Source organism: Brachypodium distachyon, chromosome 3 (genome assembly GCF_000005505.3).
Source record: "Brachypodium distachyon strain Bd21 chromosome 3, Brachypodium_distachyon_v3.0, whole genome shotgun sequence".
NCBI classification, from domain to species: domain Eukaryota; kingdom Viridiplantae; phylum Streptophyta; class Magnoliopsida; order Poales; family Poaceae; genus Brachypodium; species Brachypodium distachyon.
The window spans coordinates 724,805-741,910 of record NC_016133.3 but is presented as its reverse complement, the minus strand read 5'-3'; the positions used below and the strand labels follow the sequence as shown (position 1 = coordinate 741,910).

At 42.9% G+C, this 17,106-nt stretch overlaps 1 protein-coding gene across 1 annotated transcript; it reads left to right on the top strand.

Annotated features, from left to right (window-relative positions):
• Positions 1 to 292: 292 nt before the first annotated feature.
• Positions 293 to 17,053, top strand: LOC104583906. Its single transcript, XM_014901034.2, has 21 exons — positions 293 to 489; positions 806 to 1,888; positions 2,401 to 2,480; positions 3,507 to 3,604; positions 3,765 to 3,822; positions 3,975 to 4,117; positions 5,504 to 5,685; positions 5,791 to 5,936; positions 6,038 to 6,319; positions 6,822 to 6,962; positions 7,228 to 7,482; positions 7,654 to 7,791; positions 7,873 to 8,178; positions 8,294 to 8,467; positions 9,462 to 10,425; positions 10,517 to 10,605; positions 11,414 to 11,518; positions 11,609 to 12,046; positions 12,709 to 14,883; positions 14,982 to 15,153; positions 15,592 to 17,053. The coding sequence occupies exons 2-21, from the start codon at positions 817 to 819 to the stop codon at positions 16,662 to 16,664; spliced, it is 8,091 nt and encodes a 2,696-aa protein (XP_014756520.1). The 5' UTR covers positions 293 to 489; positions 806 to 816; the 3' UTR covers positions 16,665 to 17,053.
• Positions 17,054 to 17,106: the final 53 nt, after the last annotated feature.

Below are 17,106 nucleotides of genomic sequence, written 5' to 3'. Positions count from 1 at the left end.
GCTTTTCGTGCAACCATCACTATACATACTTTTCTTTTTTTACAAAACGAAGGAGTATTTTGTCCCGCGGTAAGTGAACAATTGAATGAAACACGAATGTTTGTTTCAGACTTTACACCAAGAAATTGAAAGAAAATCACACGGTTTTAAAAGGAGCCGATATGATTTTTACCTCCAGGGATTCTCTGAGGAGCTCAATAAATGGAAGAAAGAAATGAAGGGTAATAAAGTAAAGTGGGCAGCAGTAATAAAGCTTCGCCTAGAAGGCTTGACGGACGCACGGCCGAGACAGGTCAGAGAGTGGAGGGCCTTCTCCTCCTCGTGCTTCTTTCCCGGAGCTCGACTCAAAACCCCGTCGCGGCATCCCCTCGCCGTCGCCCCCCGTTGCGATCGCCGCGTAAACCCTAGCTAGCCTCGCCGCCTCCGCCTCCGTCGCTGCGATCGGCCCGCGCGACCACATTCGTCGCGCCGCCACCCACCCAACCCAAGGTACTTTACCGCGACCCGGCCGTTTCCTCCCCCCCTCTTCCGCGCGGCGGTCGCCTCTTCTGCTGCGGGCTGGTCGGTCGGCCGGCGCGCGCGTGCTCGAACGTCCCTCGCGCATTTCCGGGAGTAGCTTTAGGGTTTTTTGTCTCCCCGCCGTGCTGCGAGGATTTCGGGGTTTTGTCTCTCCGCCGCGCGTGTGTGGGTGGGTGTGTGGGGTGGGTGGCGGTTTTTCAATTTTGGTATGCGTGGGGTTTTCTGGGTTGATTGTTGAGTTTGCGATTGATGAGGAATGTTTTTGTTGGGTTATTGATGATGGCAGGGAGGGCCGGAATGGGGAACTCCCCGCCGAGAACACGGCCGCCGGGAGGAGATGGGAGCGGCACGCCGGAGGGAGACGTGTCACCCAGCAATGCGCCTCCTGTGGCTGCTTCTTCTTCTGGACGCCCCCCAGCGTCGTCGCCGACGAGGAACGCTGCGAGCGGGGCCGCCGCTGCGGGTGCTGCTGCCCGCTCGTCGCGTCTTGGGAGCATGCCTCGTGGTAGGCCTGCTTCTGCAGGTCCAGCGGCCTCGCTGTCGGCGTCGAGAACCATTGTGAAGAGAGCCTCCATGCGTGATGCTCGCTTGCCGCCGGTGCATCCTGGCGACGGACCTCGCACGCCTGCTGCATCTGGAGGTCCCGCAGCCTCGCCATCGGTGGTGAGAAGCAGTGCGGATGGGTCCACGGTGGGTGCTGCTCACTTGCCGCGGGGACGACCACGCAAGATGCCTCTTTTGCCTGCGTCTGGAGGTCCCGCTGCCTCGTCGTTGGCGGCGAGAAACAATTCGAACGGGGCAGGTGCCATGCCTGCTTCTGGAGGCCCTGAAGTCTCGCTGTCGGCGACAAGAAAAAATGTGAACGGGGCCGCGGTGGACACTCCCCGCTTGCCGCAGACGCGTCCTGGCAATGCACCTCCTCGCGCGCCCGCTTCTGGAAGTCCCACAGCCTTGGTGTCGGCGACGAGAAACAACACAAAGGGTTCTGTGGCGGGCACTCCCCACTTGCCAACGTGTGGAGGACCTGGCTTGTCAGTTTTGACGTCAAGTCGGAATGCACCCAGTCCTAATCAGGAGAGATGTTCCACAAGCCTTGGAAATGTGATGACACCCCGTTCTGACATACAACAGAATGGAGCAGCAGAGGAAACGCAACATGGAGTGCCGAAGACGAGTAAGAACAGTGCTTCCAATGCTTTGTCTAGAGACTCAACGAGAAGTACTTGCCCCAACACTAGCTCTAAGAAGGGCACAGAAGAGCTAACGAGTGAGAATGGGAATGTTAGCAATCCATCAAAGAAGCGGAAAAGATTGAATGGAAAAAAATACCTAAAGTTATTCAGGGTAGGCGTAAGAGCGAAATCCACAGGTATTGGATCCTCTTATCTTGAGGTTCATGGTTTAAAGGCCCCCCACCGTGCCATGCCGAGATACAACTAATTTTTATGGCTTGTATGCGGGCTTAGGTAGTCTGTTATCCGTCGTAGTCATGGGGTTGCCTAGTGGTTTTAAAAGGCTGAAGTTTTATATAGTAATTATATAATCTGTGGACATATAAGTCAGACACCATTGATTGCATCATTGCATCATGCTCCGTGCATTGAAAATAATAATGTTTTAGCAAAATTTTGTGTCACAAACTAGTTAATGGTTTAGGACTCAAGGCAGGGGACATATCTAGGTTACCATCATTTTGGCACAAGCACAGAAAACCAATTTTCATTGAGCACCAAATCAACATAAAAATTTCCAATCATATGTTAGTGGATAGCTCAATTGCAATCTGGTTTATGAGACTAAATCTATTAGTTGTACTGTTGATCGTTTAGCCTGCATTAATTCATTAATACTACCATATTTAACCTGTCTCTAACTTTTCAGATGCGGTTGTTGCTACTCGTGATAGGGTGGGCAAGGAAAGCACTTCCGGACAGCATGTGGCAGACAGCAACTTTGCGTTTGTGAGTACACTCCTTCGCGTTTCATTTCAATGAGCACGAAGGCCACCTTTTCTACTCTCTGCAAAACGGAAATCCTTTCTCCATTTTCTGCCAGTTCATGAGTACACTTTAAGAGCATCTGGTGCATGGTCTATCTAATGTTTCGATACTTCTGTTGTTCCCTCCCATGTTACAAACTAGCAGAGGGTCTATTATACCTTTCTTTAGTCACCTTCACCTTTGCTGGACAACTTATCCACTTAAGTGGGATACTTGTATTGTACGCTTAAGAAAAAACATCTCAGGACTTGAGCTACATAGATAGCCATTGGCCATATTTTTTTCAGTATTCTGATTCTGTTCTCATCACATGCATCTTTTGCATGTGCATCAGGCAGGACAAATCTTTCGCTTTGGCTGCAAGCACATCGTCTATATATTCTTAGAGAGAATATCATATGAGTGAGCCAGTGATTTGTGGATACAACTTGCTTGACTGCATTCACATTTGTGCAGATTTAAGTCACCAAACTCCATCCATCTTAAAGTAGATCACACTTAAGATATAGAAGTCAACATGATTAAGATAACATCAAAAGTAAAATCCAGCATCACGAATCAAGTCAATAGTTTTTCGCTCTTGTATGAAGGTAATGGACTGATGCATTTTTTCACTCCCTCGGTTTTTTGGTTGTCAATGGGCATATCTCTGGTCTGGAGAAAGAATTCATAGTGACAGATGGCTAGATAAAATGGTCAAGGGAAGATGTCAGAGTATTAAAGTTCAAGCATGTTAATTGCAATGTCATGCATTAATTGCTTGTCTGCATATTAACATTACTAGGAAGATGCAATATGCAATAGATGGTTCCCGCGGAAATCTGAAACATCCTCTGTGCTATGGCGCCACTATACTTTACATGTTGTAGCAGCAACTGCATAGCACTACAACAGCTGATCACTAACAGCACTACAGTAGTCATGCTCCTTGTCCTCTGTAGGACACAATTTGAACAGTGACTTACCTTTTCTCTACAACTTTTGTAGGTACAGCCACGTAAAAATACCAACATGTCTCCACAGAATGTAGCAGCTACAAGCAACCTTGCAGTGGAGGCTAGCGATCAACCCACTGGACCTGCAAGGTGCTTTCTTTCTTTTTTTTTTTTTTGAGGAATAGGTGCTTTCTTTGTCATTGCAAGGATTGCTCTTCTCAACTCAGCCTTTGCGGCTTCTTTGATACTGGGCAATTGGGCATGCATTTCGAATCCATGTTGACCCTGTCTCAGTCTTGCCTTTTTGCAGAGGAAGTTGTCTACCATCAATGCAAAGTGTGCCAATCTCTCCTCTTCATTACGGAGAGGTACCACTCTTCAACTATATCTTACAAATATTTAACTGTTTCGGCAACTTTATTTTATGCATTTACTCTCTTGTCCCGTCCATTATGTGCTTTCTTATTTTATGCATCACTGAGGGTGGGGGTTCAACATTTGCTCTTTGATATCATCTTAGCCCAAAAGTAAGTTTGGAGATGGCGAATCCATTGGCATTCTTAAAGAAGATTCAGCTTCAGGACAATTCAAGGTGACCCCATCTGATGAAACAGATGGTAACTCCAACATATGCGTTCCTTGCGGAACTCCAGGAACTCTTCGGTAAGCTCATTTTTTTATTGACATCAGTGCTCTTACTAATTCATACAAAAAATATTCATGGAAATGAAGCCATCTCTATAGGATAGCATAAGAACAGATTATTATGACTTTAAAATGAAAGGTCTTCTACTCTTATGGAACTTCTTTTATGGTAAAATTGCTGGGTTTCTCCATTCGTTGAAGATCCATGGTTGATTTCCTTTTGATTCTTAACTATTTCTCTTACCTTGTATGCTCTTCATACCCTGGTGGGTCCTGCTCTGAATCCAATTATGCTGTTTATTTCTTTTTCAGCCGTTTAGTTACAACCGTGCACCGCATATTATGCGCGTCTGTGTGTATTTATGATTTTATTTGAGTAATATGCTACAATTTGGCATGGTTAGCAAGAAACATACAATTAATTGTTGCATTTTTCCTTGTAGCCCTGATAATTCTATTTTTACTCCGATGCTGTCAAATCTTACTGAACTTTTATCATGAGGATTGTACCTTTTCTTAATACCTGAGAGCTGAACTGACATGCTAAAGTTAATTACTGAAATGTGGTCAAAGTTTAACTTGCTAATTTATTCCTGAAACGAAAATAATAGAGAACTAGTTTTAAGGCATTATGGGTGGTTGAACTAGATATGCGTAATGGGCAGGCTGATAGGGTGAGCACAGGGCCATGTTCCACTCCCTAGTGGGCCTAGTGGGCTGATCCAGCCTGGGTATACTTTCCTTTTGTTACTTAGGGTTTTGGCATCTTATGCATTTAAGTATGTACCACACACGTAGTGTTTTGCTGTAATGGGCTGCTGGGCTGATAGGGTGAGCACAGGGTCCTGTTCCACTCCCTAGTGGGCTGATCCAGCCTGGATATATTTCCTTTTCTTACTTTGGGTTTTGGCATCTTTATGCATTTAAATATGTACTACCCGTGGTGTTTTGCCTCTGCCCCCACCCCCGCCGCCGCCCCTCCAAAAAACAACAGTGTTTTGATTTTCATAGAGACAAAAGTATTTTGCGTACTACAGTTGATGAATCGGAGTCGTCGTGTTTGTGAACCCCTTCTCTGATTCAAATCAGAATTGTTGGGTTTGCTGACCCCTTCTCCGATTTGTAAATTAGAGATGTATTATTCCCGTCGATCCCGATCCATAAGAAGTGACAAATCACAAATAGCAAATTCGAATCGCAAACCGGGCGAATCACGGATCAGGTAACTATGGTTAACACCAAAGTGCGTTGAGTTTCCAGTCTCATGCTTACCTACAAAACAAACTGTTAGAATTTTATCTTGTCATCTGATTGTATATTATTTGTCTTCAGAGTACACTTTGGATCCCTCATGCGCAGTATTCAATTCACAATGATCTGACGTACATCTTCAATTGATTGTAGGTATTGTCATGGGAAAGGTTGCAAAAATAGATACCATCCCCCCCCTTGTATTGATCCTTCCCAGGAAGATTTGTATACTGGAATTTTGTTCTGTACCAACTGTACGGGAAAGAGGTTCCACTTTGGTTTACATTATATTGTTGATGCAATAGAGTCTGTTTGGGATGTCAAGGAGATTGAGGGTAAGCAGAAAAAAAAACTGTGGAGTGAAACACAATCTGTTAAAACACAATCTTGCCTTCTGTTTGCTAATTTATTACCCCCGTTTATCATTTCTATGTTTCTAGGAATGCAGAATAGCAAGGAATATCTTGTTAAATATAGGAATCTGGCCCATGTCCATAATCGATGGGTTCCAGAAGATGATATTAATGCCACCCTGGGAGGTCCTGAGCTTATTTCCTTTTTTAATAAGAGGAATCATACCGAAAAGGTGATCACTTTGCGGTGAACTTTATTTCCTTATGTCTATGAGGGATGTTTCAGCCTTTGCAACAGACCTTTGCTTATGCTTCTTTTGACATGATTCCCCAGACAACTTTGAAGCCGGAATGGACTATGCCACACCGTCTGCTGAGGAAGAGGCTTCTTATGCTCCCCAAATTAACTGATGGTTTCTCTTGTTCATCTGGTGATACTAATTCATATTGTACCGAATGGTTAGTTAAATGGAGGGATCTTGGCTATGATCATGCAACATGGGAACTAGAGACTTTAAGCTGTTTATGTACGCCTGAGGCTGACAAACTTAAAGAGAACTATGAGCACCGCTGCGAAGCTGCAAAACAGTTATCTACTCCCAACAAAACAAAGAAGGTGTGTCAGGAAAACTAATTTTAATGCTATATCTTGTCCTTCCTATACTATTTGTGATTCATGCATGACTTGAGTTGCATCTTTGTGATAGGCAGTATAGCCTGGTCAGATATACCTGGGCTGCCTACATGTTAGTATGTTACTACATTGTGTGAAACTAAGGAACTTCATAGAAATGTAACATCAGTTCTCTAGGTTGTGTATAGTATTAATATTGCTTTGCTGTTCAAGATGATTGATCGTACTAGCCACCAATACTTTACAAACTAAAATTGGCTAACTGGTCTGCACATTAACTGCACTGTATTATCTTTCCACACTTTTTGCGTACCTATATTGAGCTATCAGGACGTTGACATTAAATTATGTCTCTTATCTTTGTTACGTGTTGGTTATACTTGTGTGCTTGGAACCTATACATTTTTGTGAAACTACTATTTTTCTTCTTCTGAAATACAGTCTGTATATTTTCTTACCATCCTGATTTACATTTGAAATACAGGTTAAGCAAAACCCATTTCAGAAACTTCAGAGCTTACCAGATGGGTGCCATCCTGATTTTGACCATGATCATTTGTGTTCTATCAATCACCTTCGAGAGTTCTGGTACAGATCTCATGGTGGTGTTCTTGTTGATGATAAGGTAGGAATTATGAAGGTAGCTTGGCAGCATTAGTCTTAAAAAATACGATTAAGAAAAGAGGCTTTATCATTCTATTCCAGTTTTCCACTCACGTTCTTGTTTGTTACTTGTTAGTACTTTGGTCTGCTGGCACTGCAAGATGTTCTATACTTTATATGGATGTACATTGTACTGCTATAAGTACATCATTTGCAGCTGTACTATGTTAATTTTGAACCCCTTACAACATGAAGATGACATTGTGTTTAATCCATATATCATGCAGGAGTGTGTATCAAAGACCGTCTTATTCACAATGTCTGTATTGCATGACGTCTGCCAACCTTTCCTAATTGTCACAACTCCTCATTCTCTATCCTTATGGGAGGATCAGTTTGATAAATTGGCACCATTGATCAATGTTGTTGTGTATGATGGGGGGAAAGACAATCTCAAATTAATCCGAGATTTGGAATTCTATGATAAGAGAGGCTGCACTATGTTGCAAGTTCTCTTATCCCATCCTGATGCTATCTTAGAGGTAAGTGCTCTAAGTATCTCATTGCTAGTTTCAGCAACCAAATGGTGCTTACCTATTAAGAACACATAGATTGCACCTATATTATATTGGTCTAGTCATCACTACACCCCTAGCTCATCTTTTAAAAGCTTATATTTTTCAATTAATTGTGATCTTTCTGCCATGGCACAGGATATTCAACCTATAGCGCGCATTGGTTGGGAGGCAATCATAGCTGATTGTTATGAAAACTCAGCTCCAGAATATCTCGAACAGCTGAAGCAACTTTCTACTGATTTTAGATTGTTGCTTTTGAGCTCCTCAATCAAGGTTCGTATCGATAGCTCTGGTCTGTGAGGTTATTATTGTACCACAAATAGATAAGCCACACCAAATCTTGTTATTTTGCAGGACAATCTACCTGAGTACATGAAATTGCTAGCTTTCCTTACTGTAGAGCAAGAAAATGGTGATTACATTGACACTACTGAATCTGATGGCCTTTTGATGTCAGAAATAAGATTCAGTAGTCATATTGCATATGATCAGCAAACAAATTCATCAAAATATTTGGAGCACTGGGTTCCTGCTGTCATTTCACAAAAGCAGTTAGCGATTTATTGCTCCACAATGCTTTCATATTCATCTGTCCTCCAGTCGCAGAGGGAAACTGATAGTGTTGGAGCTCTTCGCAGCATTCTCATATCTCTCTCAAAGGTGTGCTTTGCAAACGATTCACCTTATATGTAATCTGCAGTACATTTGCCTTTCTTTTTCCGCAAATTATTGTCAGAATTGCTGTCTTTGATCTGTTCCTGTTGTTATGTTATAGTGCTGTGATGACCCATATCTCGTTGGTGAATTCCTGGAAAAGCTACCCGTCAACAACCATGAACGAATGGAAACTATAGATGCCAGAGTGCACTCATGTGGCAAGCTGCTACTCCTTGAAAAAATGCTTAAAGAGATAAGGAACAACAGGTTAAGAGTCATTATTCTTTTTCAGGTGGGATACTCATAGCATTACCCTCTTTTATTTATTACCTACATGTGCTGTAATTTACTCTTTGATCTCTGTAGTTGTTCCATGTTACAAATGATGCACCATCCTATCTAGAAGCTTTCATGCTATGTATTGGCTACTACTGATGGTGGCCAGTAATAAACTGATTAATGTTAAAAAGAAAATATCTACGTTATTCGTTTGGTTATACACCTAGTAGTGATTATACGGCCCAGACCTGTCCAATTATGGGGCATAATCGGTGATTATATGGTAACAGGTAGAGGCACCTGTTCCTTGTTTTATCCATACAACCTCCATTTTTAGAACACTGCTGTCCATACATTTCTTAGAAGCTGGACAGATAAGGATAACATCCGAAATTTGAATAATCATAAATACTCCGTAGTCCCTAATAGTGATATCCTCTGCATTACTAGAAATGCTCATTAGTTATGGTGTTTGCATCTTGCGTCGGTTACGAAGTCATGAGCGCTGCATAACATACCAAGATTCTATTCATGCGAGCTGTATTTACATGAGTGAAGATGGTGTTACCATGACGTGCAGAAGAACTTTTGTTCTAGCAAGTAATTAACAATGCAAAGAAATATAAGCCCCACTTTACATATTGGTACGAGCACATTCCCTGAAGTATTCATCATTGTTGTCTTGACTTTTTTGAAGTATCCCCTCTTCTTTGGAATTTGTGACTTTGAGTACACACCTTACAGCTCGTTTGGCATCCATCCTTTCATTTCATTTGGTCGAAATGAAATGAAATCCAATTTTTGATAGGATTTCATCTGGTTGAATTTGAATTCCGGGTTCAAAAATCATGTTTGTCTACCACATGGATTTGTAGAGAAATGATGGCTTTTAGAGTGGAATTGGGGTTAGTTATAATGTGTCCAGAATTCTAGGTCCAAATGATGGATCCCAAACTGGCTGTTAAAGTTTTCTCAGTTCAGCTTGTTATTTTTGGCTACTATTGCAGTCTGGTGGAGCAGCTGGAAACCCAATAGGCGATATTTTGGAAGGTGTTGTGCATCACAGATTTGGCCGAGAGTCATATGAACGTTTTGAAGATAGGCCAGCAAGGGAAAAGGAGGCAGTTGCTATCTTCAATGACAAGTCTAAGGGGAGATTTGTTTTTCTAATTGAAAGTCGTTCATGCCTCTCAAACATTGAGCTGTCATCTATCGATGCCATTATCATATATAACAGTGACTGGAACCCACTAAATGATCTGAAGGCTCTTCAAAAAATCAAAATAGAGTCTCGATTTAAGTATGTGAGCATTTTTCGCTTATATACTCCTTTCACGATGGAGGAGAAGAGGCTTGTGCTTGCAAAGCAGGGCATGCCTATTACCAACATCCAGGATATAACTTGTACTTTAAGCCATTCCTTGATCAGTTGGGCTGCATCATTTCTCTTCACTAGACTTGATGAGCTTCAGCAAGAAAACTATGCAAGTAAAAGTTCTGAAAGGGACACACACTTCATGGATAAAGTAATTTCAGAGTTCTTAACAAGATTACCGACAAATGTTGAAGACAACACCAAATTAAAAATCGCGTCCATATCAAGAGCTAATATGAGTGGGAAGTATTATTCAAGAAACATTACTCTAATAGGGGAAAAGGAGAGAATCCCTGCACTGGATGGAGATCCAGCTAAATTTTGGTTACATTTACTGGATGGGAAATCCCCTTGTTGGAGCTATATATGTGAGCCATCTCAATCAAGCTGCAGAATGTTACAGAACATGGAAGAGTCAGCCAAAGTTACTGCTGAAGAAACTGGTGAAGCCAGAAGGAAGCGTAGAAAGATTGATGAAATTCTTAGTCCATTTTCAAGAATTATATCTGACAGCGGACATAATGATACATTCCCTGCAGATCAAGCTAGATCGCGCCCTGCTGTTCAACCGCTTGGTGAGATACAACAAAATTTAGGTATGTCGATCGTAACGAGAATATATTTCTGCTGCACATATGCAATTTAGGTATGTCAACTGCAACGATGACATGCAATTTTGTTCTGCAGGGGTGAAAAAACTGATGAGCACACCCAAGAATCTGCACCTCAAACTTAAGCAAGAGCTGTCAAAGCTAATTAAGGTGCTACAACTGCCGGTATGCATTTCTTAGTCTTTTCTCTTTCTCTTTGTTTTTCGTTATGACACGCTATTGGAAGGATGCGCAATCAAACAATTAGGTCTGCCAATATCTAACTTTGCTTAAATTTACTAGTTTGACCTAATTGGAGTAAGACGTTGACAAAAATTTAGAAGTGTAGTTATTCATGAACCGAGGGAGTAACTGGTAACCAGATATAATAGGTCAGTTAGGCTATGACCTACTCCCTCCGTCCCATATTAAGTGACTTTCTATTACATGTATCTAGACGTTTTTTAGGCATAGATACATCCATATTTGGACAAATTTGAGTCACTTAATATGAGACGGAGGGAGTATAAGTCAAAACTAACCCTTAAGTCCACACGCTCTCAAGAGTAGGGATGCAAGTGGGATCCTGTGAATGACTCACTTCAAGTTTCTACCACTCTCACCTCTTAGAAAGGTAAAATTTGTACTGTATGAGCGCTTTAAGTATTGACACTTCAATCCTGGCACATCCTTAAGAGCTGTTAAATATGCCTTTTTGGGGACTAGATTAAGCTAAAGTAACCTAAAGTAGAAAAGAGGTGTTGAAATATTTTGACTGTCTACATTCTTGACAACTGTGCAAAACAGCGCTTTGGTACTTGAATATGGAAAACGTTGTTTTGCTGATTGTTCTTTTGATTGTATCACATGACTTCTGCATTTGTTTACTCTTTACTGATCTTACTATTTATAAAATTTTCTTTTTACTTTGGTCTCGAACCGCTTCTTCACGCTTACCCGATCTAACTGGGTCTCGTATAAATCACAATTGCAGGATAATGTAAGATTAATGGCCGAACAGTTTCTTGAGTATTTGTTGAAGAATCATCTAGTTACACTAGAGCCAGTGGACATATTGCATGCATTCAACATAGCCTTGGTAAGAAATACATACACAAAACTGTTATGTTTTTGCTTTTCATATTTGTATTTGTGAGATACCATAATGCTCTTTAACTATTTTCTCCAGTGCTGCTGTGCTGCTTCTTTTGTTAAGTATCAGTTGGATCAGAGAGAGTCACTCGCCCTTGCTAAACAATGCTTGAGTTATGAGTGCAATGAAGGGCTTATAGCATTTATGTATATAAAATTGAGGGTCAATTTTGAGGGACGGAATGATGAGTGTCATATTGTTGAAAGTTCTGTGCCAGATTGTCAGCCGCCATCAAATGACGGATTGTTGATGGAAATTACAACTGTACAAAATACAGTTCCGTCAGAGCCCATCTCTGCACAGGCAATGCAAAATGAGCCAGTCAAAACTTCTGTGGATTCTGGCAGGGGACTAGCATCAGATCCTGTTGATTTAACAGAAAATGGCATCCACTGTAGTTCTGATGGCATTGGTTTACCAAGAGCTGGTTGTTCACCAAGTGTTATTCCCGCAAATGATGATTCAATTGGTCAGGTATTGTGTTGCTCATTTGAAATGCATTTGTGCCAATCATATGTGTGTATAAGCTTCTCTTTTCTGAACTTACCATACATCTGTCAGCATTCTATCATTTTTCAAGCACGTGGCGTCCTATAACTATCTGATGTACCCCCTCCCCAAGGAACACGATTACAAACTAATAGACCAACTCCCCCACTCACAATTAGCATGGAGGAACCGCAGCAAGATAGCTCGGTTTTATTTATGCCCTAATCTGCAGAATGTGACAAGTGACATGGCACTTGACTAAAGAAATAATTATGCACCACCATCTATTTGTCTCGTCCAGATTGTGTATTGGTGTGCATGGAGTCTATCATCTTTTTTCAGCATGAACTGCAGCCTGTGCTCTAGGCATTGACAATGAGATATACTGTCTAGCAACTATCTCTTTCATTTGTCAAAGAGCACTTCAAAGTCATGTCAGTTGACACGGCTAATATTTATATTGCAGCTTTCAAAACTTGGCACATGGTGGTCATTTGTTTTTTCATCTTTCATGCTTCACTAGTGCTTGATGCTTAACTTTTTGTATTTCCTCATGTCATTGTACTTGACATATTTATGTGTTCACTGTGTCTGTATATGTTTCAGTGATGCCAGACAACTGATCAGAAACACGTTTAATCTTTCAGGAATCTCTAACTGGTGAGCATAGAAATACTGAACATGTTGAGAGAGACAATATTGCTAACCCAAGTATGTTGCTGGGAGGTACAGTTTCTGTTGTTAAGGTTGTTAGTGCAAGTAATGACGGCACTCTTGACACAGACCAAGTCTGCTTGGAGCTGCCAATTTTGGCTTCTTCACAAAGTCCCGAGACCTTGGTTGAAACTCAGGCTGATCTATCAAGTATGTCTCCCCAGCAAAGCATAGAGCTGTCAGCTCAACAAAATGTGGTGTTTTCACAGCGTTCACCTGCTGAAGAAGAACTGTCAGGTTTGTTGGAAACACAGGTGAATCAGGATTTGCAACTTGAAATTCAACCGTCAATGTTACTTTCGGACAACTCTCCAATTCAAAGGATGCACTCTAATGACAGGAGCCAAACATGTTGCGAACCAGATAGATCAACTAGTTTGTCACAGGGAGGTGCAGCAACTTCTGACCATTTAGGTGAACTCAGAATGCAAGTTAAGGCAAAAAACGATGACAATATTGCTGCAGATACAGTGCAGTCAGGCTCTCCAACTTACACTGCACACTGCGCAGTTACTTCTGAAGTTGAAATTCAGATTTGCCAATCAAGTATGCCTGCGGAACAAAGTACATTTCTGCCTGCGGAACAAAGCACAAGTCTGCTTGCCCAACAAAGTTTAGCAACTTCGCGACATACACCAGCAGAAGCAGAACCAGCAGGTATTCTGGGGACAGAAGCAGCTTGGGATTTGCGGCCTGAAGTGCAACCATCAACCTCAATGCGGGATTCTCCTGGAGAGGCAGCGGGAGCAGGTATCTTGTGTGTCATAGCAGCTCAGGATTTGCAGCCTGAAATGCAATCATCAACCTCAACCCAGGACGTTCCGTTTGAAAGATCTTGTCTGTCTGGCATGCCTGAGCTACAAAGTTTGACTGTCCATCAAAGCGTAGAACCTTCACTGGATCCAGATGCAGGATTGGAATCATTGCACGTGTCGGGAATGGTGACAGCTCACGATCTACAGCAGGAAGTACAGCAAACATCAGCTTCAATGCTTGCGGAACAAAGCACAAGTCTGCCTGCCCAACAAAATTTATCAACTTCGCGACAACCACCAGCAGAAGCAGAACCAGCAGGGATTTTGGGCACAGAGGCAGCTTGGGATTTGCAGCCTGGAGTGCAACCATCAACCTCAATGCAGGATCAACCTGCAGAGGAAGGACAAGCAGGTATCTTGGGTGCCACAGCAGCTAGGAATTTGCAGCCTGAAATGCAATCATCAACCTCTACACAGGATGTTCCATCTGAAAGGACTTGTCTGCCTGGCATGGCTGTGCTACAAACTCCAACTGTCCATCAAAGCGTAGAACCTTCGCTGGATCTACATGCAGGAGTAGAATCGGCACATACGTTGGGAATGGTGATAGCTCATGATCTTCAGTCTGAAATACAATCATCAGACTCAATGCCTGAGGAACAAAGTATTCTGCCTGCCCAACATATTTTAGTAACTTCCCGACATCCACCGACAGAAGCCGAACCAGCAGGGAGTTTGGGCTCAGAGGCAGCTCAGGATTTGCAGCCTCTAGTGCAATCTTCAACCCTAATGTGTGATCAACCAGCAGAAGCAGAAGGAGCAGGTATCTTGGGTGCCGTGGCAGCTCAGGATTTGCAGTCTGAAATGCAACCATCTACCTCAAAGCAGGGTGTTTCATTTGAAAGAACTTGTTTGCTTGTAATGGCTGTGCCACAAAGTATTCCCATCCATCGAAGCGTAGAACCTTCACGAGATCCACATGCATCACATACGTCTGGCATGGTGGCAGCTCATGATCAGCAGTCTGAAACACAACTGTCAGTCTCAATGCAGGATCGACCTGCAGAAGAAGGACTAGATATGTTGGGCACCACTGCAGCCCAAGATTTGCAGCTTGAAATGCGTTCATCAACCACAGATCAACAGGTCCCACATGAAAGAACACACTCTGAAGAAAGGAGACAGGTTGATTTTCAGCCAAATATGGCACCGCGTCCTGGGCAGCCCACCGGACTCCCTCATGTCACAACATTAGTGTTTAACAATCCAATACTTAGTGAGGAGCCGCTGAAAAATGAGTTGGACAGGTTCAACCATTGCTACACTTCGCTTTCTGAACACTTTGAACAGAAGGTTTGCTTTTTTTTTTTGTCTATTTTTCTATTATTGCAAAATGCCTGTGCTAGTTATGAGATTTTTCATTTTCTTCCTTGCCTGCACATCCTGAACAGAAATCACTGCTTCTAGAAGATTATCGGAAAGTTCTAGAAGATCTTCGGAAATTAGAGAACACTTTTCTCCAGCAAAAGAGTGAGCTTATTGATTTGTACATGAAAGTTTGTGCAAACCAATCAGTAGCTGAGAACTTTCGAAGGATGTTCACACCATCATCTGCATCTCAAGGTATATCCATCTAACTGCTAGCATATCGCTTTGTTTTCCAAAATAATGTCCTGGCCATAGCTAATCTAGCATATAGCTTGCTCGCCGTTAGATCTGTGTTTCATGCAGGTATTTCACAATCTACCTTTTTGTTTTGATTGACCTATAAGATGGAGCATATTGTTCTTTCCTGATTCATCTACCAGCACCTTGTGTATATGGTTGTTTTGTATGGTGAACTGATGATGCGTGCAGATCTACAAGGACTGGGAACTGCCGTTCCTCTGTTCTCATTTCTTTTCCAGGAATACGATGTTAGGTGGTTGAAATTACATTGATCTTCCTAAAACCAAAAGAAAATTTAGCTGCAGGATCTCAGGATCTGTTACTCCTGTCCGATATATGATAATCCTTCAATCTATTCGAGTAATGGTTTGTTTTTTTCCTTGTGCAATGCAGGAAGATCCTTGAACCCTGTAATGGAGCAGCAACTTGACTCTTCTTCAGCCACTCAAACCTCAGTATCACCAGTTACCTCGTCATCAGGCATTCTACTGCCAGTGTCTCATTCAGCTCCATCATCGTCACGGACTGCCCAACTACAACCGGCTATACCTAGCAATCTCTATGGAGCCACATCATCACCTTCTGTTCCAGTTCCAGCATCTGTGCCGCATGGAAGCTATGGATCCACATCCACCGGAGCACAACCATGTGCTGTCCAACCGCAACCAATCTTACCCGGCGATCCCTATAGAACAGTGGGGCATTCTATGATGACTTATCTGCCACATGGTAGCTACAGATCTGCTGGAGCACAACCACATGCTCCCGCACCTCATCTCCAGCAGCTCAGTATGCGATTACCATATCCATATGCCACTCACGCAAACCAGCAGCACGTCTCTGCTACTCCAGTGGGGGCTATATCATGGGAACAGTATGCTGCTGGTATGACGGGAAACTTTGCAGCGACAAGTTCGCAAGCAAGTGGTTGGCAAGAGTCCATGGCGAACTTTTTGCGGTCATCCAGTTCAAATCCTCTTCCCATGGCAGCCACCCAGCAATCATCAGATCCCAACATAGTCTTGGGCAGCACCACAGCTCCGCTGAATTCAGCACAAGGAAGCCAGCATGCTCCAAGTTTAGTTCACCATCCAATATCATCAGCTTCACGGTTACGCCCAGCTCACCCAGAATCCTTGCTACCATCTGGTTGGCGAGAGTCCATGGCGAACTTTTTGCAGTCATCTAGTTCAAATCCCCTTTCCATGGCAGCCACCCAACAATCATCAGATCCCAACATAGTATTGGGCAGCGCCACAGCTCTGCTGAATGCAGCAGCAGGAAGCCAGCATGCTGGTGCTCAAATAGCTGGTGACACTGGTGCTCAAATAGCTGGTGTCACCGGCTCCCAATCGGCATTACCGAATGCGCATCTGCCAGCTAGGCTTGGTCTGACTGGCAGTCCTGCAGACACAAGTGCCAGTCCAGCAGTCGTGTGCCTATCCGACGACGATGATGAACAGTAGCGACAGCCGACTTGCAGATTATTACTACTACTACTACAGTAGCTGGACGTTTTGAGTTAGAAGTCGAAGAGATGGACAGTAAACCGAAAACCAAGGCGGGACAAACATGGTGGTAACGGTAGATACCAGTAGCAGCACCGAACCAATCTGTTTTGCTTTTTTAGACAGGGGAGATTTTGTTCCTCTCCCCACTTTATAGCACCAATCTGAAACCTCATTTTGTAGAAGGGAGTGTCGTTTAACTCAGTTGGTTTACCTGTAAGCTGTGACGAGAGCTTAGGCTGCCGGTGGTACTTTTGGCATGTGGTGGTACACAAACTACACATCTAGTTCCTGTTGCTGCAAGGTGTTTTGTTTTTGTTTCGCTTGGGAATGAATGAGTTTTGACCTGTTGAGTAGTGCAGGTTCCTGGTGTGTGGAATGGTGGATCTTCCAATCTGGG